At 40.2% G+C, this 27852-nt stretch overlaps 1 protein-coding gene and 1 pseudogene across 1 annotated transcript; both read left to right on the top strand.

Annotated features, from left to right (window-relative positions):
* Positions 1–2474: 2474 nt before the first annotated feature.
* SGCB (sarcoglycan beta) lies at positions 2475–24849 on the top strand. The gene is made up of 6 exons (XM_059065797.2): positions 2475–2601; positions 9435–9644; positions 16592–16777; positions 17432–17623; positions 17955–18086; positions 21730–24849. Exons 1-6 carry the CDS (start codon positions 2536–2538, stop codon positions 21931–21933), a joined length of 990 nt encoding a protein of 329 aa, XP_058921780.1. The 5' UTR covers positions 2475–2535; the 3' UTR covers positions 21934–24849.
* On the top strand, positions 11818–13452 carry LOC131758786 (ATP synthase subunit ATP5MJ, mitochondrial pseudogene; annotated as a pseudogene).
* Positions 24850–27852: the final 3003 nt, after the last annotated feature.

Here is a 27852-nt window from a genome sequence, read left to right as displayed (position 1 = left end):
GCTCTCCTAGCTTTTGGTGACAAGTCTTGGCATCCCTTGCCTTGTAGACACATGGCTCCAATCTCTGCCTCTGTCTTCACATCATCTTCTCCCATGTGTGTGTCTCTGTCCTCACCTCTTCTTATAATGACATCAGTCATTACATTTACAGCCTACTCTAAATCCAGAGTAATCGCATCTTGAGATCCTTAAATTTATTACATCTGCAAAGACCCTATTCCCAAATAATGTCACATTCGCAGGTACTGGAAATTAGGACTTGGATATATCTTTTGCGGGGGAACACTATTTAACCCACTATAATGTGAATGAATGGATAACTGCCTCTACGTTCTGACTAGTACTCTAGCCTTGGGGAGCTCTGCTTTGCTTTCCTAAATGCTAATAATATGTAACAGGCAAAAGGAAGTGCAGAATTAAAGGTTATGTGATACGGTAGAAAAAGCAAACACTTTAGTCAAGTGGACTTAGGTTCAATCCTGGCTCTTTAGTAGTTGAAAGCTTGGTTAGGTGTTTAACCTCTATGAGCCTTGATTTCTTCATTTGTAAAATAGGGATAACATGACCTATCTCGTAAGACTGCTGGGAGAATTGGACTTAAAATATTATTTCAGAAAAAAAAAGCTTGAAGATAATGCATTTGGGACTGACCTACATAAAGTTGTGGTCTTATGAGTGAATTTAAAGACTATACAGTAATTGGCATCAAGGAGAATAGTGAGGTTTCCTTTCACAGAGCTGGAGATCAGCAAGGAGGAATCCAAGAGAAGGTAATTTATTTTTCAGATAGCATAAGGGGAATTTGGCATTAGGAAAATCAGGTATCTCACCACCTAAGTGCGAGAGAGGTTGGCAAAATCAAGGCAGGGCTGCTGGTCTTAGAAACTGGGGTATCAGGCATATTTTTAAGACATTTATTAAGTTTCCTTACTGTGTTAGGCATTGGAGATAAAAGAGTGAGTGACATACGGGCCTTCCAGAAAGAGCTCCCTGTTTTTTAGATGAAATTAGACAGGTTGACAAAATAGAATACAATGCAATCTAAAGTGCGTGCAGAAGACTAGGAGCAGAGTTAAGCGACGGGCCAGCTAAAACTACACATACGCCTGGGAAGGCTTTAAAGAGAATGCGACATTTGAATGGATTTTTGGAGGATGTATAAGAGTGTGCTTGCCAGAAAAAAAGAGAAAGATTTTCCAAGCAGAGGGAAAAAAGGCAAAGCATAGGAAATAAGGACTACAGGACCAGAACTGGAGACAGGAAATAAGGGTCAGTCAAAAGCCCCGTTATCTGAATGAATAATTGGAACCACAGTCAAGACTATTCAAAGAGACTTACTGCTGACTCCCAAAGCATTGGGCTATAACTTATAGTCTTCCTGCCTAAGATGAGATTTGTCCTAGAGATCCAGGCAGGAGTGAGTCTAGAGATGCAATTCAATTGGTTCCAGCATTTGGGAAAGGATAGGCAGAGATTGATGACCAGGTAGGTACTGACATTAGCCAAAACCAGAGGAGAGAAGAGAAAAGATTATGAGGGGCTTACTACGTGAGAGTGTCTAACTTAAACTTCACGGCAATCCTCAGAAGTAAAGTAGGCAGAGAGCGAAACAACGGCTCCAGTCATCGTAAAGCAAAACTGACCTAGTTCCCAGAGAAAGGAAAACTTAGCCAGCAGGTAGGTCTCTTCGGTGCTTCCTGCTGTTAGGCAGGCCTAGGGCCCAAAGGTGCTTAGGAGAACTGGTTTCGGCTACCTGAGGAACAGTTCTTGGAACGGTTCTTGCACCTTGATTGCCACTACCCTTTAAAAAAAAAAAAAAAAAGAGGATTATTGGATTATATTGACTCGACTGGGAACAGGGAATGTGTACTCGAGTTACTTGTGTATCTGAGTGGCTTCCTGGTGTGCAGTAAATATCTGTTAAATCGGGTTCCCCAGGAGATACATCGACACTATGTCCAACCCACCTCCGATACTACAGAAAAAAGCATCAGACTTCACAGGCCCTCCAGAGTTAAGAAGCATCCCTGAAGTGATTGTATGTCCTCTTTAACGGGTCTCCGTTTTCATGATTTTCGCTACCTAATCGGCAACTTGTTAACTTTTGCCACATTATCACCACCTCCTTCTTCGTCCACGCGTACTCTCCTCTCTCCAGGGAGATCCCGGCCCGTGCAGCAAGGAGGACTCGGGATGGCACCAGCCCCTCGTGATGGGGCAGCGAGGGGAAAGGGAGAGACGTCTTCCGTATTTTGAGGGCGCCCTTTTGGAGGAATCCAGAGGCAGCCCGAGGTCGCGTGCAATCCCGGTGCGTGGGAAAACTCGGCCGGAGCCCGCCGCCTGGCCGCCGGGGCCACAAGCGGCCGCGGGCTCGGAACCTCCCTGCTGGGGCGGGGCGAGGTTGGAGGTGGGGAGGGGCGGTGAGGGGCTGGGCCCCCTCCCGCCCCCTCCAGGGCGCAGGCGCAGGCGCGGGGGTGCGGCTGCGGCGGGGAGGGCGGTAGCAGCGGCGGCGGCGGCGGCGGCCTGCGCTGGAAGATGGCGGCATCGGCGGCGGCGGCGGCGGCGGCTGCTGCTGCTGCGGCGGTGGCGGCAGCCGAGCAGGTCTGTGAGCCCCGCCGCGGCCGGGCGCTGGAGGGCCAGCGGAGGCCGGGGAGCTGCCGGCGGGGCCCGCCTGGGGCCGGCCGGGATGACTCCGCGGGGCGGGGCGGGGCCGGGCGGGAGGAGCTGTCCGCAGTCCGCGATGCTGGCAAAGGCCGGGCGGGACCCCAGGCAGGGGCCCCGGGGCGGAGAAGGGGGAGCCAGCCCCGGCCCTCGGCCTGGCCTGGCTGTCCGTCGGCGGGGTAAGGAGGGGTCGCTGTCCTGAGGGCCCAGGAGGCGGCCTTGGCAGCTGGGAGCCTGGGCCAGGACGTGCCGGGGACATGCCCTGCTCTGTGGCCAGCGAAGATGCAGGCAAAAATAACCCCAGCCAGCGATCCAAGAGCCTCCCCTGACACCAGCCAAGAAACACTCAGCTGTTGCCTGGGTGTCAGCTTGCAGCCCCTTCTTGTGTGCCATCTCCATATGCTGACATCCAAGTTTCTCCTCCCGCTTTGGTTTTTGGAGACAGTCACCAATATAAAACTGTCTCCTATCCAGTTGGTTTAAAATCAGTTTTTAAAATGCTTTATCAAGTATTTTCTGATTTGCATTGTAAACGGGTAACTTATAATAATAGTCTAAAAGGCTATTTTCTTACAAAAAGCAAGCTATACATACGCATATATGCACATTTACATACACACACATATGTGTACCTGTAGTTACTAGGGTGATTTGTTATAGTAAAAATGATTTTGATAGTCACTTTTTCCCTTTAACTGTTACTTCCTTTTAAAAAGAAACTGTGGTATGATAGTTTCTTTGGGAAAGTCTCATTCTTCAACACTGCTGAAAAAATACACAAGTCAAGTAGCCAACATTCTGTTTCCACAACTGGAAAGATTTTCTTAGGCAATTAACAGCTTTAGAGACATAGTGGATAGATATCACTGGAACAGTCATTCTGAGGGACATAAAAAATAAAACACATGACATCTGCCTTCAAAGCTTAAAGTCAAACTGCCAGATAAATGCAGAAAAATCAGCTAAAGATGGTAGGCAAGCTACAGTTCCTAACAATAAAATAAAAATCTAAAGGAATGAGTGAAATTGAAAGGAGACAAAGCTTCTTGCAGTTGTTGAGATTAAAATTGTCCCTTGGGGCTTCCCTGGTGGCGCAGTGGTTGAGGGTCCGCCTGCCGATGCAGGAGACACGGGTTCGTGCCCTGGTCCGGGAGGATCCCACATGCCGCGGAGCGGCTGGGCCCGTGAGCCATGGCCGCTGGGCCTGTGCGTCCGGAGCCTGTGCTCCGCAACGGGAGAGGCCGCAGCAGTGAGAGGCCCGCATACCGCAAAAAAAAAAAAAAAAATTGTCCCTTGGCTTTCCTGATTTCCCTCCTGATTTATCAGTGTACGTTTTAGATGGTTCTTTTTTCGTCTGCATCACCTGTTGATGCTCTTGAAGTTCCACCGAACTTCTGTTCTTGCTTTACACCTGCACTGGGCAATCTGATCCATTCCTCAATCTCTACGTCAGAGTAGGCATTTATGTCTCCAGCCTGCACTTAACTGCATTTTCCAAAGGCACCTCAAACTCAAAAATGTTGGATTGGATCATATTCACCATTAAAAGGGCTACAGCCATCCATTCACTTGGTTCACCTCACCACAAATTTGGGAGCAGGGCAGGCTCAAGGGAACTCAGAAGGGACCCGCATTTGGTTTAATGCTCTGCTGTCCCAAGCTTGATATTTGAGCAAAGGGCCTCACATTTTCTTTTTGCTCTGGACCCCACAAATTATGTAGCCAGTCCTACTTGGGAGTCATCTTAGATGCCTCTAAGTCACACTCACATCCAGTCAATCACCGGGTCCTTTCAGTTCTACCTCTTAAGGCTTCTCCCCAATCTTCTCTTCATCTGCAGCGCGAAAGCTCAGTCATCCCTTCATTTGGACTGTTAGAGAAACCTGCTGTTGAAATCTCCATCTCTAAACTCTTCTATTCCAGTTCATCTCTTTTTGGTTTCATTTTGCTATAATGCAGATCTGATTATATCACTGACCTATTTGAAATCTTCAGTAGTTCCCCATTGCCTTCAGGATAAAATTCATCATTCTCGATGTGATACTTATGTCCACTCATTTTCTAGCCCCTAACCACATCTCACCTCAATTTTTGTCCCTATTCCTATACTCATCCTCTTCACCATCTACATAAAGCTACCAAAATTAGTTTGCAGAGATGACTTATACTCAAAGTTTCCATGCTGTTGCCTCTGCCTGGAATGCCTTTCTCTGTACTTCGCTTGGCTAACTCCTGTTTGTCCTTCAAGATGCAACTGAAGCCCCAACTTTTCTTAAAAACCTTCAACTGATGCCCCTGCTCGCTAAGTCGAGTGGCATTCCTCTTATGCAGTCTTTCAGTATTGTGTGCATTGCTGTACGACAGCACTTGCCATGTTGAACTGCGATTGCTAGTGACCCTGTCTATCTACTCTGCTGGCCTATAAGTAAGTTTGTTGAAGGTAGCTGCTCTGCCTTGCTCATCTTGGTAGTCTGGAGCATCTGACTTATAGTAACTCCAATAAATGGTAAGTGCATGAAATGAAATATAATACTGTACATGAATTGGCAGAGAAAATTAAAGAATGCATCTCAGGAGGGTAAGTTTTGCCCTGTCTCTCTATTATGTAGACCGATATTCAAACTCTGGCTAAGATTTTTAAATTGCCCACCTGTCAGCAGTGTCATAAACCCATACTGTGTCTGTGAAAATTAGAAGCAGGCACACTTCCCTTAAGGTATTTTACTGCTTTCGGCTGTCAAAATGCATGTTCAACTCTAAAATGTTTGAGTGTCAATGCACCCTCATAGCTGTTGTACCTCATGCAGATATACAACCTACACAACTGTATTCAGCAACTTGTTTTGTGTTAAATCTGTTGAGTAGGTTGAATTATCTTCTACAGAGCCTTTCTTACCACTTTGTAGAATTTAAACATTTTTGTCTGCCACATTACTCACAATGATTATTCCTGTCTTTTTCCATTTTCCATAAGCCCTCAACCAGCCTGCTACCCCTGCCACCGCAATAAGATTCCAGCTGCCTTCTCCACTATTTCTTGGCAGATGACCGTGGCTTTTACATCCCCAGGGAAAAGAGAATTTTTTTTTACTCTTCTTGGTGTGAACCATTTCAGTGAGGCGGGAACCCACCCTTTAAGACCGGTTTCTCCTGTACTATCACTTTTCTTTCCTATCTCCTGAAAGACCTTATTTCCCTCATTATTCTGCCCTACTCTGAGATCTTTGACCTTTGCCCTTCTTGGCATCTTTCCCTCTGCGATCAAACCTACAAGTCTTCCTGCAAATTGTTGTGAGGAGAGGATGAAGAGATACAACAACAAGAACAAGCACAATTTTCCTCCGACAGTACATAATTCTTTAGTTAGTCTTCTGTCTTAACACTTTTGTCTTTCTGGACTCAAAAAGAAATGCATACATGCTGGCATCCTTTCAGGACTATTCCTACTTACCAATTTGCTGCTCAAAGTTCGTATTTGAAAGTCACAGAGGCACTTCTTGACAAATTCAGCAGCACTGCACATCCGTAGTTTTCTTGTATTTCTCATTTTCCACTGTTCCTGCACGTTTAAAGTTTTCCATGAGTACATCCTTGGCCTTTATTCTCTTCCTCTATACTGTTTTTTACAGCAAACTGATGTGATCTCATAGATTTAATTTACCTTGAAGGTGAAGACTCTCAAATCTGTATTTCTAGTCCTGACCGACCTAATACCCCATATCCCATCCTTCCCATTGCCTTTAAGGCATGTGGTTTATTTCTCAATCCGTTCAAATACAACATGTGTAAAGTCTTCTCCCTGCTTAATTCCCCGTATTTAAAGTCACCATTCAGTAAACATGAGGGGCTTTTTTTTTTAACCTGGTACAAATTCACTTAACTCTTCTCTTGAAGTATATTTTAAATCTATCCTTTTTCATCCCACCTTAGTTTAGGCCCTCAATACTTCAGGCCTCCATTACCACAACACCCCAACAGCATACTTGCTGGTTTTCCTCTTTCCTGTGTCTCCTACAAATGCCCACACATTTAGCATCCTGAAACATATGTCATTCATCTTCAGAGACTTCCAGTGACTCCCAAATAAGCAGACATAAAGACTAGAGTTTGTACCCAGATGTCCCAAAACTTTCACAACCTATCCTCCATTTCCAACTTGATTCTGCCTTCATTGCCAGATTTGACCCACCTACTCCTTTTGGTTTCCCTGACAACTCCAAGCCTTCCTGTCTCTTCTCCCATGAACTCCACAGGATGTATTGTCTAAACTATTGATTTTGGCATCTGAACATACAGAGCATTTTATTGCATTGCTAACTGTTTTGTGTACCCAAATCACATTTGTAATATCTGGAGGATAAGGATCTTGTCCTGTATTTCTTTTGTATTCCTAATTATAGTATTAGTGTTTAAGCATAAAGTGCTTAATAAATGCCTATTCAATAAATTAATTTTCTCAGAGCTCTGAAAAATATGAAAATTGGGCAGTATTCCATTCTACTCCTTCCTTTTGTGTTCATGATATACCAGATTATTACCTGAAATGTGTTTCACCCATAGTCGAAAGTCAGAGGTTCTCAAACTCTTTGGTCTCAGGTTCTGTTTATACTCTTTTTTTTAAGATTTTTTTTGTTTAGATGTGGACCATTTGTAAAGTCTTTATTGAATTTGTTACAGTATTGCTTCTGTTTTGTGTTTTGGTTTTTTGGCGTGAGGCATGTGGGATCTTAGCTTCCCTACCAGGGATCAAATCCGCACCCCCTACATTGGAAGGCAAAGTCCTGACCACTTGACCGTCAGGGAAGTCCCCCTCTTGATACTCTTAAAAAAGACTGAGAACCCCAAAGAACTTTTGTTTATGTGGGTTATATCTGTTGATACCATATTAGAAATTAAAACAGAAATTTTGTAAACAGGAAAATACAAACACACATTCCATTAGCTGTTAGAGTAATGGTGTCATCACATATGGTCATGTAGCCTCTGGAAGCCTCACTGTACAGTTGACCCTGGAATGACGCAGGGGTTAGAGGCACTGATCCCCACACAGTCAAAAGTTCACGTATAACTTTTGACTCCCCCAAAACCTAAACTAATAGAATGCTGTTGACTGGAAGCCTTACTGGTTACCTAAACAGTCAATTAACATGTATTTTGTATGTTATATTTGTTATATACTGTATTCTTACAATAAAGTAAGCTAGAGGAAAGAAAATGTTATTAAGAAAATCATAAGGAAGGAGAAAATACATTTGCACTACTGTACTGTCTATCGATACCATAAATTTATGTCGCCTCTTTACAAGATTAATCATCTGTCAGCACCTACATCAGTATTGTTTTATATGGTACAAAACACTGTAGGTGTTATACATATTACTAACACTGGACATCAAAAATGAAAAGATAATGTGGAAAAGAAATTCATATTTATTTAAGTGCATAACGATTCATGCATTGATAACGAAGAAGCAGCAGTATGGTTGCTTTACAGTAGCCTCGTGTAATCAGTACAATTCCTTCACAGTAGCCTAACCTATACACTAATGAAAGGATCGTAATAAAATTTTTTATGGCATAGAGTATCACAGTCATATTCATAATATCTTTTTTAAAAACCAGTTACATGGGATGATAGGCTGATACACAATTTCTCCAGTTATGAGAGAGGAGAAAGACTGTACAGTAATGTAATTCTTTGAAAGCAAAGTTATAAAACAGTAAGAAAACTAGCATTATTAATTTTATATTAAATATCACTAAACTTATGTATCTACATATATTTTATGCATTCATAATGCACCTTTTTCTTAATTTTTTTGATATTTCTAGGCTACACAGTTTATCTGCAAGTTTTTTCAAATTGTTGCAAATCTCCAAATTTTTTTCCAGTATATTTACTGAAAAAAATCCACGTATAGGTGGACCCATGCAGTTCAAATCCATGTTGTTCAAGTGTCATCTGCATATTCATGGAAGAAGAAGCGTAAAAAAAGAAAATAACATCTTAGTGTTATTTTGAAAATAATTTGCACCCTCCAGACACTTGAAAGAGTTCAGGGGACCCCTCCAGGTCTTCCCAGCCCGTATTTTGAAAACTGCTAGTCTAGGATAATGTTAACTTTAGCCATTTGGAGTGATAAATAAAGTGTATTAGCCTTTCCAGATTATTTTCATATAAATGAAAAACTATATACAATTAAACAAATCATTATAAATCATTAATTAAAACAAGATTACCCACTGTAGAATGTGTATGTTAACTCTTCCCCAAATGAGCTAGCTGTTCAGTTTACTGACGGTAGGACTATTCAAAGCAGACAGTGGAAATATGTTATCAGATGGTCACACTGAAGGTTCTTCTCTCTGACCCTTCTCAGCACAGTCATGTCCTTACTTGGAGCCTGCAGCTCAACATGACTTGAGGTTTATTGGTGGAAAATATATCACTAACCAATTCAGCTTTCTTTAGTTATGAATTTGCACCTAACAAATAAATGCATCAAAAAGAGAGGGTGGGCTTCCCTGGTGGCGCAGCGGTTGAGAGTCCGCCTGCCGATGCAGGGGACACGGGTTCGTGCCCCGGTCCGGGAGGATCCCACATGCCGCGGAGCGGCTGGGCCCGTGAGCCTTGGCTGCTGAGCCTGCGCGTCCGGAGCCTGTGCTCTGCAACGGGAGAGGCCACAGCAGTGAGAGGCCCGCGTACCACAAAAAAAAAAAAAAAAAAAAAAGAGAGGGTATAGTTGCTCCACTGTGTGGTATTTTGTTTTTAGCAAAGTTCCAATGGTCCTGTAAAGAAGTCCATGCGTGAGAAGGCTGTTGAAAGAAGGAATGTCAGTAAAGAGCACAACAGTAACTTTAAAGCCGGGTATATTCCAATTGATGAAGACCGCCTGCATAAAACGGGACTGAGAGGGAGAAAGGGCAATTTGGCCATCTGCGTGATTATCCTCCTGTTTATTCTGGCTGTCATCAATTTAATTGTGAGTATTTAATACAGAACATTCTTTTCTTAATTACCCTGGGGAATGTTTCTTCTGTTTTTTAGTCAGATCATGGACTCTCTTCCTATCATTTCTTTCAGGACCCTCTTTCTGCTTTTGTATACAGGCATACCTTGTTTTATTGCACTTAGCTTTATTGCACTTTGCAGATACTGCGTTTTTTACAAATTGAAGGTTTGTGGCAACCCTGCATCAGGCACATCTGTCGGTGGCATTTTCCCAACCGCATTTGCTCACTTCAGTCTCCATGTCACAGTTTGGTAATTCTCACAATACTTCAAGCTTTTTCAATATTAGTATATTTGTTATGGTGATCTGTGATCTTTAATGTTACTATTGTAATTTTGGGTGGTTGCCAGTAACCACATCCACGTAAATGGTGAATTTAATTGATAAATGTTGTGTACGTTCTGACTGCTCCATTGACTGGCCGTTCCCGTTTCTCTCCCTCTTCTCGGACCTCCCTGTTCCCTGAGATAACCCTACAGTGGCTTCTTAGTGTTCAGGTGAAAGGAGGAGTTGCAGGTGTCCCTCACTTTAAATCAAAAGTTAGAAATGTTTAAGCTTAGTGAGGAAGGCACGTGAAAACCTGAGATCAGCTGAAAGGTAGGCCTCTTACACTAAATACGTAGCCAAGTTGTGAATACAAAGGAAAGGTTCTTGAAGGAAATTAAAAGTCCTACTCTAGGGAACATATGAATGATAAGAAAGCAAAACAGTCTTATTGCTGATATGGAGAAAGGTTTACTGGTCTGGGTAGAAGATCAAACCAACTACAACATTCCCTTAAGTCAAAGACAAATCCAGAGCAACGCCCTAACTCTATTCAATTCTGTGAAGGCTGAGAGAGGTGAGGAAGCTGCAGAAGAAGTTCAAAGCTAACAGAGGTTGGTTCATGAGGTTTAAGGAAAGAAGCATAACAGGCTCCATAACATCAAAGTACAAGGCGAAGCAGCAAGTGCTGATGTAGAAGCTACAGCAGCTTATCCAGAAGATCTTGCTAAGATAAGTAATGAAGGTGGCTACACTAAACAACAAATTTTCCATGCAAACAAAACAGCCTTCTATTAGAAGATGCCATCTTGGACTTTCATAGCTAGAGAGGAGAAGTCAGTACCTGGCTTCAAAGCTTCAAAGGACAGGGTGACTCTCCATTAGGGGCTAAGGCAGCCAGTGCCTTTAAGTAGTATCCAGTGCTCATTTGCCATTTGGAAAATCCTAGGGCCCTTAAGAATTATGCTAGGGCTTCCCTGGTGGCACAGTGGTTTGAGAGTCCACCTGCTGATGCAGAGGACACGGGTTCATGCCCTGGTCTGGGAAGATCCCACATGCTGCCGAGCAGCTAGGCCCGTGAGCCTTGGCCGCTGAGCCTGCACGTCCAGAGCCTGTGCTCCACAACGGGAGAGGCCACAACAGTGAGAGGCCCACGTACTGCAAAAAAAAAGAATTATGCTAAATCTACTTCTGCCTGGGCTCTATAAACAGAACAACAAAATCTGGATAACTGCACACCTGTTTACAACATAGTTTACTGAGTATTTTAAGCCCACTGTTAAGATCTACTGCTCAGAAAAAAAGATTTCTTTCAAAATATTACACCTCATGCACAATGCATTGGTCACCCAAGAGCTCTGATGGAGATGTACGAGATTAGTGTTGTTTTCATGCTTGCTAACACAACATCCATTCTGCAGCCCACGGATCAAGCAATAATTTTGACTTTCAGGTCTTATTATTTAAGAAATACATTTTTTTTTTTTTTTTTTTTTTTGCGGTATGCGGGCCTCTCACTGTTGTGGCCTCTCCCGTTGCGGAGTACAGGCTCCGGACGCGCAGGCCTAGCGGCCATGGCTCACGGGCTTAGTTGCTCCGCGGCATGTGGGATCTTCCCGGACCAGGGCACGAACCCGTGTCTCCTGCATCGGCAGGCGGATTCTCAACCACTGCGCCACCAGGGAAGCCCAAGAAATACATTTTTTAAGGCTATAGCTGCCATAGATTATGATTCCTCTGATGGATCTAGGTGAAGTAAGTTGAAAAGCCTCTGGAAAGGATTCATCATTCTAGATGCCATTAAGAACGTTAGCAGTTCTTGGGAAGAGGTCAAAATATCAAAGTTAACAGGAGTTTGGAAGAAGTTGATTCCAGCCCTATGGATGACTTTGAGGGGTTTAAGCCTTCAGTGGAGCAAGTAACTGCAGATGTGATAGAAATAGCAAGATAATTAGAATTAGAAGTGGAGCCTGAAGATGTGACTGAATTGCTACAATCTCATGATAAAACTTTAAAGGATAAGGAGTTGCTTCTTATGGATGAGCAAAGGAAGTGCTTTCTTGAGATGGAATCTACTCCTGGTGGAGATGCTGTGAAGATTATTAAAATGACAATAAAGGATTTAGACTATTACGTAAACTCAGTTGATAAGGCAGTGGCAGGGGCTGCCTGAGCTGCTTCCAAGCTTTAAGAATGTTTGCATCTCTGTGAAGCCCTGCTGTACCTAAGTTTACCAGGAGATTTGGGTTGGAGTGGGGTTGACGGGCTTCATCGTTTATAAAGTCAGGAGTGCTGATAAAAGAAGTAAAGCCTTGAAAGCTTCCAGTCCTACGCCTGCTCATGGTCATCATTAACCAGCTTTACTTGGATGGGATGTCGGTCTGGCTGTATTGTGGGAATGTGGGACATCATGCACACTTGTAGCAGTGCCACTGTCCTCGAGCACGAATAGACATACCTGTGAGATACCCCCAACAAAAAGAAAGAAGTTAAATAAAGCAGTGGCAGGATTTGAGAGGATTGACTCCAATTTTGAGAGAAGTTCTACTGTGGCTGAAACGCTATCAAACGGCATCACGTGCTACAGAGAAACCGTTCATGGAAGGAAGAGTCAGTGCAGCAGGCTTCATTGTGGTCTCACTTTAAGAAATGGCCCCAGCTACCCCAGCCGTCAGTGACCACCACCCTGGTCAGTCAGCAGCCGTCAGCGTCAAGGGAAGACCCTCCACCAGCAAGGAGATTACAACTTGCTAAACACTCAGGTGATGGTTAGCATTTTTTAACAAAAAAGTATTTTCTAATTAAGGTATGTACATTGGGTTTTTTGGGGTTTGGTTTTTCGGTGTTTTCAGTTGCATCGCATGGCTTATACAGGACCTTAGTTCCCAAACCAAGGATCGAACCCCGGGACCCTAGCAGTGAGAGCACCGAGTTCTAACCACTGGACTGCCAGGGAATTCCCTATACATAGTTTTTTTTAGACATAATCCTGTTGCACTCGTAATAGACTACAGTATAGTGTAGCCATAAGTTTTATATGCACTCGGAAACCAAAAGAGTTTGTGTGGACTTGCTTTATTGCAATATTCGCTTTATTGCTGTTATCTGGAACCAAACCTACAATTTCTCTGAAGTATGCCTGTATATGTTTTATCTCTTATTGAATTTTAATGAATATTTTCTGTATGAAAACCTAGTATGCTAATATTGCCATGCACTAATTTTATTTAGAAAAAAATGTTCATAGACTCTTTCCTTTAAAAGACTTAAATTTTAGGGCTTCCCCCAATGCAGGGGACACGGGTTCGATCCCTGGTCCGGGAAGATCCCACATGCCGTGGAGCAACTGAGTCCGTGTGCCACAACTGCTGAGCCTGTGCTCTAGAGCCCACAAGCCACAACTACTGATCCTGTGCTCTAGAGCCCATGTTCCACAGCAAGAGAAGCCACCGCAACGAGAAACCCGCACACCGCAACGAAGAGTAACCCCAACTCGCCAGCAACAAAGACCCAATGCAACCAAAAATAATTAATTAATTAATTTTAAAAAATAAAATAAAAATAAAAGACTTAACTTTTAAAAGGTTAGCGTCAACTCAATAGAAGAGATCTTTGCCAAGATGATTTTACTGCCTTCATCTCTCCTAAAAATATATACTCCTTCCTGTTTTCATTCAACTTTTCCAAAATTTGCTCTTGCCTCCTCAGCTAGATTTTAAAATTGTAAACCTTGGATGGCAGTAAAGGGTTTTATTTTGTAGTCCTAAGTCTCTGTTATAAAAGAATGAAAGGATCTGAGGTAGACTGGTTTACACTAAGGTGTGAGGAACTGGTGTGTTGCCTTTTCCAAAGATATTTGCTTTCTTAAAGAAAGGGGTTAAATTTGAACCCCTCTGGCATGTGTGTGGATAGATATTTTCAGAGAGTGATTATTGGTATCCCTGAGACCAATCATGAACATGGATGCAGCAGTTTTAACATAATTTCACTTACTACTGTATTTTTTTACTTCTAATACTCTCAAACCAGTCCATTGTATTTTATGTACATCCAAAACATTTGTGTCTAATTCTTCACTTAAATCAAAAAGAGCTGATACTGTAAATAGCTTTACTAGGAGCACATGTTCTGAATTTATTTTATTTTTTTGGAAAGTTATGGTTAAGATGGCCAAAAAAAAAGACATTTTCATCCCCTTCTGCTTTAAAAGCTCATCCTAAGGTGACAATGTCAAGAACCAGAAATATCTTGGAAGAAAGTGGGAGGCAACCAAAATCCTGAACCGTAATGTATGAAGACAAAAAGGAGGAGGAGTGGCAAATAACTTACCAGAGAAGAGACACTGCATGTTGGGGGAGAGGGTTGCAGGGGGCATTGGTGGAAGTGTCTTGCAGATTCCTGAAAAGCCTCAGGAACTGGAAGTACAAGTACCTTGAAAAGCAGGAGTGAAGGGGGAACTGAAAACAGAGAGCTAGTTTGAAAAGTCCGTAGAAGGAGGCACGCGATCCCCAGCCTCCCTCTCCTTCCAGGCAGCAGTTAGGCTGCCAGCCCTGCTAACCCCACACTGAGCCAGAGGGGATTCTTTCTGCCTGAGGATATTGCCAAGAGGAGAGTAGGGATGGGTTTCTACACTGAAGGCAGGAAAGTCTGTACCCTGAGCACTGAGGCTCCCTTATCCTCATCCTCCACCTCCAGCTCCCTGTTCCAGGCTTACATCCCCCAGCAAGAGATAAAATAGCCTGCTCTGGAGAAACTGAAGAACATAGAGAAAAGAACTGAAGATACACTTGGCAGGTCCCTATGAAAAAGCCACCTAATTTCCCTACTGTGAAGCCTGTCAGTCACAAGTGCCACCCCACCCAGAGAACTTTCCCTGAACTTTTTATAACCGCTCTGTTAACTATGAACACAGAGCCACCAGGGATCAGTAGATTTTTATGGAAAGCTCCCAGAATTGAGAAATGATTGAGACCAAAAGCACCCAAACCATGGGGAAAGTGGGAATTCAGGGAAATGGAGAAAATGCAACAAATGACAGGAAACTTAAAAAAATTAAAACACACAATCAATAGCTTCAGAGAAGTCAGAGGATATTGCATCCATTAAACAAGGGTACCATGCCATTAAAAAGAAGCAGTTAAAGAATATGGAAGAACTCATAGAAATACACATACATGGATGGATGGATGGATAGATAGATAGACAGACATTGGAAGATAAAGGAAAATCTTCCACAAAGTTCAACTAAATTAAAGAATGAATCCAGGAACATTCTGTTAATTGGAGTTTTAGAAAGAGAAGAAAAAACACAATGGAAAGAAAGTTATCAAATAAATAAATCAAGAAAGATTCCTAGGACAGGTTGAAAACTACCATTCTGGATCCAGCATATGTATAAAAAAAGACTCACACCAAGGCTATTACTGTGAAATTTAAGAAGACCAGGAATAAATGATCCTAAAATCTTCCAGAGAATTAAAAAAAACAGGTTTTGTATAAAGAACACAAAATCAGAGTGGCATCGGACCTGTCAAAAGCAGTGCTGGAAACTGGAAGGCAAGAAAGCAACGACCTTCAAAATTCAGAGAGAAAATAATTTCAAATCTAGAAATGCATACCAAGCTAAACTATCAGTCAAATGTGAGGAATTATAGAGACATTGTTTTAGCCACGCACACTCTCAAAAAATATTTACTTCACGTACATTCTTTAAGGAAGCCACGGGATAATGTGCTCTACCAAAAGAAGGTACTAAACCGAGAACGTTGAAGACAGATACCGGAAACTGGGTATCCTGCATGGGAGAAAGACGAAAGGAAGTTCCAGCATGAACGTGAAGGGACAGCTCATGATTACAGCCGTGCGACAGACCCAGAGGGCAGGAGCTCAGACTGGAGCAAGAAGATGAGGGTTTGTTCCAGAAAGATTTCCTGGGAGAGGAAAATAGAGCTGATACATTTTCTGGGAGGTTTGGACTTTTAGAACATCTTATTGAGAGACATTTTACAGAAATGTTGGAGAGTTTGAAAAAACTTAGTCTGATTTTCAAATAAACTAAGCAAATGAAAGAAGGACAAATATTAAACTCTGAAAGACACAAAGTACAAAAAGGGAACTGCCATCATAGTACAGTATTTGGCTTAGCAGTGAACAATATTTACATTGTAATACTGAAAATACTGAACATGGATTTAACCAAAACTTGAGATTGGAGTTGGAGGAGAAGAAATATAAATGAGCTAAAATTCTCATCTGCTAAAATAGGAAATTGATAGATACAACCTAAAATTGATCAGTGAAGAAATAACATATACTTATTATTTAGAAATATGGAGATAAATTCTAGACGAAATAGCTAAGATTGTTGAAAGTGGTTGTCCTGGGACAAGGTATAGGGGAGGTAGAAGAAATAAACTGCTCTTTTTTTTTTATTATAGAAACTTTAGCACTTTTTCACTTTTAGTTATTGGTATGTAATACCTTGATAAAAATAAAATTGGTTTTGTTTGGAAGTGGAAACCCAATTAATGTGTTCATCTCATTGATGAAGCATTTTAGAAAGTTTAATCCTTTGGCAACTATCTTTCCTATTTGTTTACTGATTATGTTAAATGTATGCTACCTATTAACAGTGGGATTGATTTCTTTTTTAGGTAACACTTGTTATCTGGGCTGTGATTCGCATTGGACCAAATGGCTGTGACAGCATGGAGTTTCATGAAAGTGGTCTGCTTCGATTTAAGCAAGTATCTGACATGGGAGTTATACATCCTCTTTATAAGAGCACAGTAGGAGGAAGGCGAAATGAAAATTTAGTCATCACTGGCAACAACCAACCTGTAAGTAACCACATTAATTGAGGAGCATTAGAGAAAAATTCTTCGTAAAAACCTAGAGTTGATTACTGGAAATGGATATTTTCCTTTAGAGAAAATTCATAATATATTTAATAATCTTGTTGGTCTTCTCATCCATCTATTAATGTTAGATACTTTCTTAATATTCTAGATTTTGTCCCATGGTAGAATTTTCTGGGATAGATATAATTACTGTAAGAATACATAGTTTACTCTTTTCTCCTCCATATGAGGAAACCATTTAAAAAAGCACCTTCCCAGGTTAGAATACTCTCTGGGAGTCTGGAAGAGAATATGCCAGTCTAGTCAGTGGCAACCCCTGTCAAGTGGCTCCTATAGCGTAGGTTTTCAACTGACCAGAACCTCAAGGAGGCATCCTTACTGCCCCTGCCTGTCTTAGCTCTGGGTCCCTGTGCTCTGCGACCATCTGTGTCTGCCAAGCATTGCAGCAAATAAGCATGTTAAGCCCTCGTTTTAAAGGACTCTTCTCCCAAGTGGGTGGAGGGAGTCAGAGAGAGGCAGTTAAAATTATTAGGAGTTAAGCCTGCTATTGTAGAGTTTTTTTAGAATGTTCTTGATGAATTTTGGATGCAGTCTTGTTCAAAAACATATTCATGATAAAGTGTTTTTCTGAAGATTGTTTTTCAGCAAGGGACAACAAAGCTCAGTGTAGAAAAGAACAAAACTTCTATTATAAGTGACATTGGTGTGCAGTTTTTCGACCCAAGGACTCAAAATATCTTATTCAGCACAGACTATGAAACTCATGAGTTTCGTTTGCCAAGTGGAGTGAAAAGTTTGAATGTTCAAAAAGCATCGACTGAAAGGGTATGATTTATTTTCCTTGCTTTATTAATGGAAGAGAATTATTATCTAAAGTTACAGACTGTGTGAGGTGGGGGGGCAGGGGCAGCTTTACTGATAAAATGCTATGAACGAAGTGACTCCAGAACAGCGGAAAGGATTAGTTCTAGATTTGTCATCAACTAGTTTATGTGACCATTATCAAATCATCTCTCTATCTCTACATGTATGAAATGTGAATTGAAACACTTGCCTTTCATATTTTGTCATTGAAACACCTCCTCCTCTATCTCTAATAATAATCCTCACTTTAATTTAGAAACTGTTCATCACTACTTATTTTTTTAATCCTCAGATTACCAGCAATGCTACTAGTGATTTAAATATAAAAGTTGATGGGCGTGCTATTGTGCGTGGAAATGAAGGAGTATTCATTATGGGCAAAACCATTGAATTTCACATGGGTGGTAATATGGAGTTAAAGGCTGTGAGTATTTTTTTATTTTAAGAGAATTATTAGATTCTTGGTTACATAAGTCCTTATGTGGAAAAAGAGTTATGAAAAATGATAATGTAGTTGTATTTTTTGGACATGGAAAGATGTTCAAAATGGATTATGAAGTGAAAGAAAGTTATAAAACAATCTGTGAAATAATCTCATTTTTATTTTTCAGATTATGTGTGTGTTTATAGAAACCTAGAAGGGTATGCCAAAATGTCAACAATGGTTAGTTATGGGTAGCAGGGTAACAGATGATTTTCATTTTATTTCTGCTTGCCTGTTATTTTCTAAACTTTTTTTTATGCATACTGATGCCCGTGTTATTTTAAAAGGCAAACAAACAAACAAGCAAAAAGCTTCCAAAAGAGAATTCTCAGTATGCATGCCCTGAAGTTGATAGGGTTTTTTTCAGTTAAAGATTTCTCACATCTCTTCATGGGTTTTGTGTCTAGTGATGTAAAAATCAATTAGCAAATATATTAAATGTATTTATATTTATACATCTATTATTAATTGTAAAGGAAAAAGATTTTACCTGTATTATACCTGTTGAAAAGTAAAATTGTCTTTGTGCCTCACAGATTATATCTGAACTTTAATAAGTAACATATTTCATTTAAGGGAGCCATAAGTTCGAAAACATTTTAACCTGCTCACAATTCTGGTCAAAGTATATTTAGTCAAAATGTCTTTGGGCACCTGCTCTATGCTACCTAATTAAAGCTAATTAAATTTGTTCTACTAAGCATTAAATGACAAAAGTTAAACCTAAGGACTTATAAAATAGTTCTTTCCTTTTAAAAAATTTAATCATAGTTCTTGAAGGAAAAATACTTTAAAAAATTAAGTTCTTTCACTTTCATAAATATCTTTTCCCCTGAAGAATGTGTTCCAATCTCTAAATAATAAATATGAACATAAAATGTGATTCTTGCCAGAAACTCAATAGTAGTGCTGAGTATTGTTTACATACATTGTAGAAAGAAGCCATTCCTCTGAGAGAATAATAGTGTTGGAAAATGGTCACAGTGGGGCTGTTGTTCTCTGCATCAGAAACTCAAAGCAGCAAGAGATGTGATTGATTTGTTTATAGCCATTAGCAAGTCACCTAAATCTTTTATTTTTTTCTACCTGAAAATTCTACCTGTTGTTAATATGACATACTTTGAAATACATATACACACATATCAGTTTCTCCACAGTTTAAAAAAAATAAGCCAGTATTGAAAAGATAATTAGCTTTATAATTCAGTTAATATCAGAGGTTAGTTTTTAAGTGTCATAGAAAGAATTTTATCAATCAAACTGCTTTTTAAAAAAAACTGCTAAGGGCTTCCCTGGTGGCGCAGTGGTTGAGAATCTGCCTGCTAATGCAGGGTACACAGGTTCGAGCCCTGGTCTGGGAGGATCCCACATGCCACGGAGCAACCAGGCCCATGAGCCACAACTACTGAGCCTGCACGTCTGGAGCCTGTGCTCCGCAACAAGAGAGGCCGCGATAGTGAGAGGCCCGTGCACCGTGATGAAGAGTGGCCCCCGCTTGCCACAACTAGAGAAAGCCCCCGCACAGAAACGAAGACCCAACACAGCAAAAATAAATAAATTAATAAACTCCTACCCCCCCACAAAAAAGCTGCTAAGACAAATATTATATCACTTATATGTGGACTGTAAGAAACAGTACAAATGAATCTGTATACAAAATAGAAACAGACTCACAGACATTAAAAACAAATTTATGGTTACCAAAGGGGAAAGGAAGGCAGGGAGGGATAAATTAGGAGAATGGGATTAACAGATACAAACTACTATATATAAAACAGATAAACAACAAGAATTTAATAACCTATAATGGAAAATAACCTGAAAAAATATATATATGACTGAATTACCTTGATGTACACCTGAAACTAACACAATATTGTAAATTAACTACATTTCAATTAAAAAAAAAAAATAAAAAACTACTTTAGCAGTTTAAAGAAAGTAAAATTATATAACCACAAGATGGCAGCGTTGGAACAAAATTTGAAAATTCCATATACTATCACTACATAGTCAATTAGCCATTTCCATTACTTCATAATCAACTTTCATTGCTTTAAATACCCTCTATAAGCTGATGACTCTCAACTTTGGAACTCCTTCTTTCTCCTCTGAGCTAAGTAAGATTGACATATCCAGCTGCCTTCTTAACCTCTCCACTTCAATATCTAATAGGCATCTCAAACTCAACAGTCTAAAGTCTTCATATCCTCCTTCCCTTCCCAAACATGCATTTCTTTCAGTGTTCCCATCTTGTTAAATGGTACCCATTATTTCATCAGCAAAGCCTTTGGGCTCTACCTTCAGAAGATGTACAGAGTCTGGCTGATTCTCACCACCACCACCATGGTGTAAACCAGTATCGTTTCCTGCCTGCACTGCTAGAATAGCCTCCAAAGTGGTCTCCCTGCTTTGTCTTTCACCCCTGTATTCAGTTCTCTGTACAGCAGCCAGAGCGATCCTTTTTAAAAGATCGTCTCTTCTCTATTCAGAACCTTCCAAATGGCTTCCCATCTGATTCAGAATAAAATCCAAAGTTCATTCCCTGGCCTTATGTGTCTGGCCCCTAGTTATTTCTTTGACTCATCTCTTCCCTACCAGTCGACTCCCTCTCTCTGTCCTTCAACCACTCTGGCCTCCTCTCTGTTCCTAGAACACAAGGCATATCCTCACCTTGGGGCCTTTGCGTATGTGCTTTCCTCTGCCCAGTTACCCACATGCCCTACTCCCTCATGTCATCCAGTTTCCATCAGACTGTGACCTTATCAGAGAGGCCTTCCCTGACCATCCTCTGGTCACTCTCTCTCTACTTACCCTGACTTGCTTTTCTCAGATGATGTCCTGTTTGTTTTACCTCTTCAGGTGTTTGTTGTCTGCCCCTCCCCAGTAAATGGGGACTTGGACTTTGCCTGTCTGTTGACTGCTGCATCCCCAGCACCTAGCATAGTATCTGACACATAGGAGACCTTTAATAATTATTTGTTGAATGAATGAAAAGAAGAAAAGGGAGGAAGGGAGAGAGAGGGTCAGGAGTTCCAAAAAAGAGAGGGTCTGCAATACAAGAATGTTCCTGGGATAGTGGGCTTGAAGAAGAGAACCTCCAGGCAGTTTTCTTTGAATGCCTGGGCTTCAAAATTGTATGGTTTGAATATTCATTTATGGTGTTACAAAAAAATATTGGAAATTAAAGTTACTTTTCTCTAGGAGAAAAACAGTCTTTTTCTTCTTATCATCAGAAATTTATCAATCAGTAACTTGGTTAAAACTCTCTTAGGAAGTAATAAATGAAAATGATCTGAGGCTTTATCAGTATTAGTCTTATTGTGCACTTAGGAATTTTGATATAATTTTTAACTAATTAAGAAATAAATTGTGTTAACAAGTGTTCTGATATACATTGTGAACAATTACTAAGAGGTCACTAGGTGAATTTTGATTGGTTTTGGTTTTTTGTTGTTGTTTTGGTCATGACTTTTTCTTGCTGCCTTCTATTCTTGCTAATATTTCAGTGAGTTTTGTTTATTAATTTTGTTCTCTCCCTACTTGTGGATGCAAACAAGCCATATGCGTTTTCCCCTGATAGGAAAACAGCATCATCCTGAATGGAACCGTGGTGGTGAGCACAGCCCGCCTCCCTAGCTCCTCCAGCGGAGACCAGTTTGGTGGTGGTGACTGGGTGCGCTACAAGCTCTGTATGTGCGCTGACGGAACCCTCTTCAAAGTACAGGTGACGGGCCAGAACATGGGCTGCCAGACCTCAGACAACCCCTGTGGAGACACTCATTAGAAGAACCCGAGAGGTCGTCAGTAGGTTCATATCGTGACTTGACTTTTTTTTTCAGAGTAGGCATGCAAATCATGTTTTTACAGAGTTTGTGATAACTCGTAATTATTTTATCTGCAGAGCACTACTGTATCTGTTATATAGTCTCCATGTTTAAAATAGTCTCAGAGAGCCTGAATTCTAATACGTTTCACTAAGTTGCACTGATCTTCAATTTACAGTTCTCTAAAGCAATTCAGAGAAGTGAACACAATCAATATTAATCTTTAAAGAAGTGTTTTTAAAATGCCACTCTTCCTTGTCTAAAGGCTAAAGGTCTGAAGCAACTGTTTAGACTCACTATAAGTAAGCTTTTGGTAACTATTGGGGATAGACCCACTTAAGATGTTTAAAGGTACACCATCAGTAAATGTTACATGCTCTGTCTTTTGGCTTCTAAGAGGAAAGACAGATTTTTAGTGCATTGACTTTCAGCCATACTCTCACATGCAAGTGAGGTCATTAAAGAACTTCGCATATGGGAGTTAGTAAGAAACTGTGGTTCCTTAGTTTTGCACTAGGAAGAAAATACTCTAATAGAATGTATACTCATTAAATATTGGTAAATATTGTGCTCGCAGTGTGGTAGAAATTAAAGCACCATCTCAGCTTTAACTGTTAAATGATGATAGCTGTCATGTATTGAGCATCTTACAGTGCTAGGCATTGTCCTAGGCATTGCACATGAAATGTCTCTAATTCACACCACAACTCTATAAGATATGTATACCCTCAGCCCTCGGGGCAGCACAGTGGGAAATGGGGAGGCCATGCCCCAGACGAGTCCTGCTGGCCCAGAATGGCTGGTGGATTTACCCCAGCAAGCCAGACAAATATTACCCCTTTTAATATGTGCCATACCTTGAAAAAAGTCAGGAAGCACTGGACTAAGGGGTACTAATGCAGGAAATAATATACGTAATTTTTATGTAAGTATGAGATTGATCTCTGCTCCTAACATCACCACCCGTTATAATGTTTTACAACCCTCAAGCCAGTTGATTTTTAAGGTGTTTTATATTTGACTTGAAAGGAACTCTCTGGTATTATTAAGATACACACAACATCAGGAAGAGAGACCTCAAAGTAGTGTGCTGTAAAATAGGCAGAAGAGATAAATCACAGGCCCCATTCTGCATTCAAGTATAATATTCTGTCCTTACCAGTTTGAACTATATAGATAGGAAAATCAATACAGAAAAAATTTGCATTCAATATTGTCACAGTTCTCTCTGATAGAAAAACCAAATACTTTAGAGATTATGAATAGTCATTAAAGTATACTAAAGTAGAGATTGACTTACTACCTACTACTGAGTGAAGTTTTTTTTTAAAGTGAAAAAAAGAGAGAGAGTGAAATTTATGACCTCTGGGTGTTATTTGTTGTAGTGATATTCAGAATTCATATGAATATATTGAGTATCATTTAATATCTGAATAATGTTCAGAAAAAATCCATCGGAATATTCGTTCAGATGCTCAGTGTATTTGTAAATTTTACATTCATTACTTGTCTGCTCTGTTTAGATTTGTTTTGAAAGTTTGTTTAGATAAATATTTTTACAAAAACCACAGAACACTATGTTACAAAGTATTATTTATTGAATAATTCATGAAATAATCTATTTTTACTCCTCTTTGAGAAATACTTGTTTTTGATACATCTCCATTAAGTGCTTTGGACAGGAGAGAATATTTTGATGTTTTTACAGAACTGATTGTTAAGGTAACAGGTGTAGTAATTTAGGACACCTCACAGGTAGCTTTTGCTTTTTTCATTGAAATGTAGACCTGGGAAATTCCCTGGGAAGCAGAACAAGAACAAACTGTCCATTTTACTTGCGACCTGTTTAGTATAACAGTAAAGCCTCAGCTACTCATTCTCACCATCAGATGCTATTTTTCTATAAACTGAACTGTTAACTTTGCCTCTTCTGCTGTCATTCCTCCCCTCCATCAAGCGCTGATAAGGCAAGCCACAGACTTGGGGGAGGTAGAGGACAAAGACAGGATCCCCGGAGATGGGGCAGACACATGCTTGTTTAAATAACTACAGTCCTTTAGAGGTGGATTATAATGACATGGGGGACAAATGAAATGAAAGCAAGGTATTTTAGGGGCTCTGTAATGGGCAGGTAGGAAGAATGCAAAACTATACACAGTAGGGACTGTATGTGTGCTCTAATATTTAAAAATATACTTATTTGTATTCTTTTTGCCTTGAAAAGACAAATTGTGTGTGATCGTTTTTAATGAAAAGTGGAAGTTCTACCTAGTTTTTGAGTGAGGTTTTTTAAAGATCATGAGAGGGGTTTCCCTGGTGGCGCAGTGGTTGAGAATCTGCCTGCTAATGCAGGGGACACGGGTTCAAGCCCTGGTCTGGGTGGATCCCACATGCCGCGGAGCAGCTAGGCCCGTGAGCCACAACTACTGAGCCTGCGCGTCTGGAGCCTGTGCTCCACAACAAGAGAGGCCGCAATAGTGAGACGCCCGCACACCGTGATGAAGAGTGGCCCCCGCTTGCCACAACTAGAGAAAGCCCTCGCACAGAAACGAAGACCCAACACAGCAAAAATAAATTAATTAATTAATAAACTCCTACCCCCAACATCTTCAAAAACCAAATTACTGATAATTTACAAAAAAAAAAAAAAATCATGAGAATGGTACGGTGCTAAACTTGACCAAAAAAAAGAGAACATTGAAATGCTGATAATTTTAGTAATCTTTTTTAAAGCACTGAGGGGGCAAAGATTACAAATTATGCCATACAAAAATAAACCTATAAATGTGTCGAGTTACCAATTTGACTTTCAGTTGATTCAGTTTGTAATAACTATTAATGACCTCTGTTTACAATAAAGATTCTATAAAATTGTTTGCTGTTAATTTTGTAATTGTTAAAGTATTAGCAGGTTTCTACTTACTCATATAAACATGCTGAATGTAAATACAGCTTGAGAATTGGATGCCACCAGTATTTATGTAATCTCTCTGGAATCCTGGAGCTCAAAGTTAGAAGTTGTGCAGACCCAGTCTGGAAAGTCCTACCCTCTGCATTGCAGAAGAACTCTCTCTATTGGCTTTTCCCCCAGTATCCCAGGGGAACGTGCACCAAGCTGTCTGTTGCTGTCACCTCTGCAAGAGGCCAGAGCTTGGAGATGAAAGGGTTGAAGGTTTGCCACAGGGCAGGCTCCAGGGCAGATGGGTGGAGCCTCAAAGGCTCAAGTCTAAAATCCCCACCTGGCTTGATTCAGAGAGACCCATTTGAAATATCCCTAAGGATCAAAGGTATGTCTTAGAAACAGTGTTACTGTTGTGTTCGTTCTACATCTTAGCAAAACTAGCCTCTCCTGCTTTTTTTCTTCTAACTGTTGTAACTTCTCTTATATAGGAATGAACTCTTCATTTCCTTTCTACTTTGTTTTTTCTACTGCCTTCTCCCCGTCTCACTGTCTGACACACCCAGTATTTCTGCTTCCTCATACTTCAGCTTGAATATGTCCATTTAAAGATTTACATTCCATGTAATTGTCTCCAATATGCTCAGAAAATTTTTCTGGAGTTCTCAGCTGTTCCTTACCTAATACATATAAGTTTGTTTTATATATATATAATTTTTTTAAAATTTACAAATGAATACCTTTCACTTTATAAGATTATCCTTATCTAACTGTTTTGAACTCAGAACTATTAGTTATAGATAAATCTCTTCAACTTAGAAAGAATCAGGTCAGTGAAAATCTTAAGTCCCCTTAAGAAGTTTGTTCCAACCACGTTTCTCTTCAGTATTGTAGTGTGCCTATGAATGATGAATCTTTTTTTGTTGCTGATGTTCTTACATTAGCTTGCTATATAATTACATATGTAAGGATCACAGCTTTGAATATGGTAACAAATATCTTTCTGACTCTACAAATTAATTGAATTTCTGGTATTGCATAAGAGGCACACTTTAAAAATAAATCACTCCTCCATGCTGTAGGGCACCTTTGCAGTTCATAGCCACGTGTACTGGAACTTAGATGCCTTTCAAAATATGGCAGATCTGACCTTGTATGAAACCAAAGTTTAAAAAGTTACATGGTAAATTTCATCCATTGCATGCATTCATTTATCTAAGCAGAGCATAACCCTATGACAGACTGCAGACTACTAAAAATATAAAACATGGGGGAAAATATATAGATACATAGATGAGATAAATAGATGATAGATAGGTAGATAATACAGATATAGCCCTATATATAGATAGCATAGTCCTATGACAGACTAAAGACTATTAAAAATATAAAACATGAAAAAATATATATATAAAACATGGGGGGAAGTTGTACATATATGTATGTATGTATGAAAACATGGCCCTTACCATCTGGGAGCTTATAGTCTTGTGGGCTGTTTAAAATAGACGCAATGCAAAGCAATAGCAATACAGGACAGTACTGATACTCTGTCAAACTGAATGTTACTAACATGCATTCATTCATTCAATAAATATTTACTGAAAGATTTCTGAACAAAATAGAGGCCAAAGCAGGAAGAAGGGTCTTCAGGTCATAGGATTTGTGATGGATCTGGAAAGACATATGTAGGATTTGGACTGAGGAGAGGAAAAGGCACTGGGCTTGGAATTGGAGTGAACTAAAAGCTGATTTTTGCATGAGATCTACATATATACCGAGGTGCACAAGCCCCATCTTGTAGTTGCTCCACATGTACTTTTAAAACTCGTTCATAAACTTAGGTAAATAATACAAAGCCTGGGACACCAACCTGAGGGATTTGGACTGTAGGCACTGCAGAGCCCTTTAAGGATTCTGAATGAGTGTATGATATGGGAAAACAGTACTATGGGGAAGTAACCCTTTGGAATTTCACTGGATGAAGCAAGAAGGAAAATTGAAAGGCAGTGACAGGAAAACCAGTTAGCCCATTCTAGTATTGCAGATTAGTGATGAGAACTAGAGTGGTGCCATTTGCCATTGGAACAGAACGGAAGGGACAATTTGTTGTAAACCTACGTGCCGAGTAATGTGGATATTTGTACACACACTGATTTTTTAATGGAATTTAGTAATTAAAGCAAATCACAAAAAAGTTATTCATCTCTTAAAATTGTTTTTTGTGTATACATTCAGGCATTGTGATTTGTAGATACTTTTTTTAAAGCTTTCAATTGCTTCTCAAGAATCTTTGGTGAAAAAAATACTTGAGTTTCTGTATCTAATATCTTCATGGGTCCTAGGGAGAGCATCCTTTTTATAACCCCTTTTTTTTTAACGTAGATATCTAAATGGTTTCAAGTGGATTTGAAAAGCCACAAAAGCCGCAAAGACAAAACTTGTAGTTCTTCTAGTCATTAAAAAAAATCGAGTCTCTCTCATGAGTTGAACTTTCCACTGATACAGTTCCACGGTTTGGTATAAATGCATGGCTTGGCACTCATGTGATAAAGCACATGGCTGATTACTGTGCTATAAAATAAGGATAATAGACTTTGCTCCATACTAAAGACCAGGAAGGAAGCAGAGAAGTTTTTAATCTTGGTAGGTTTCCCTCATTCCAAAGCAGACTGCAGGGTGAGTAATCCTGGAAAAGCAGACACAGGTGAGGCCCAAGTGAAAACATATTTTCTGACAAATCAGGAGGGGTTCTTTCTTTAAAACTGTGGCATAAATGTAATTTTACACTGTAGCCGTTTACCATTTTGGTAGCTACATTTTGCCCCACTTTCTAAGAAATCAAACATCCGTGTAAACTGGCAATCAAGGAAAGATAACTTTCCTAAATCTTAAATTGAAAATTAAAATTTCTGCTTATTTGCTATTACTTTTTACATAAGTTATTTTGAATAAGTCAATTTTTCTTTCTCCAGGCATT

This window comes from Kogia breviceps, chromosome 6, assembly GCF_026419965.1.
Source record: "Kogia breviceps isolate mKogBre1 chromosome 6, mKogBre1 haplotype 1, whole genome shotgun sequence".
Classification (NCBI taxonomy): domain Eukaryota; kingdom Metazoa; phylum Chordata; class Mammalia; order Artiodactyla; family Physeteridae; genus Kogia; species Kogia breviceps.
This window is presented reverse-complemented; position numbering and strand designations above follow the sequence as displayed.

Bases quoted from the DNA above. Each gene is read 5' to 3' on its own strand.
- SGCB (XM_059065797.2), top strand. From the start codon at position 2,536: ATGGCGGCATCGGCGGCGGCGGCGGCGGCGGCTGCTGCTGCTGCGGCG. The intron at 2,602-9,434 runs GTCTGTGAGCCC...TTTTGTTTTTAG, and splicing joins CGGTGGCGGCAGCCGAGCAG to CAAAGTTCCAATGGTCCTGT. The intron at 18,087-21,729 runs GTGAGTATTTTT...TTCCCCTGATAG, and splicing joins GTAATATGGAGTTAAAGGCT to GAAAACAGCATCATCCTGAA.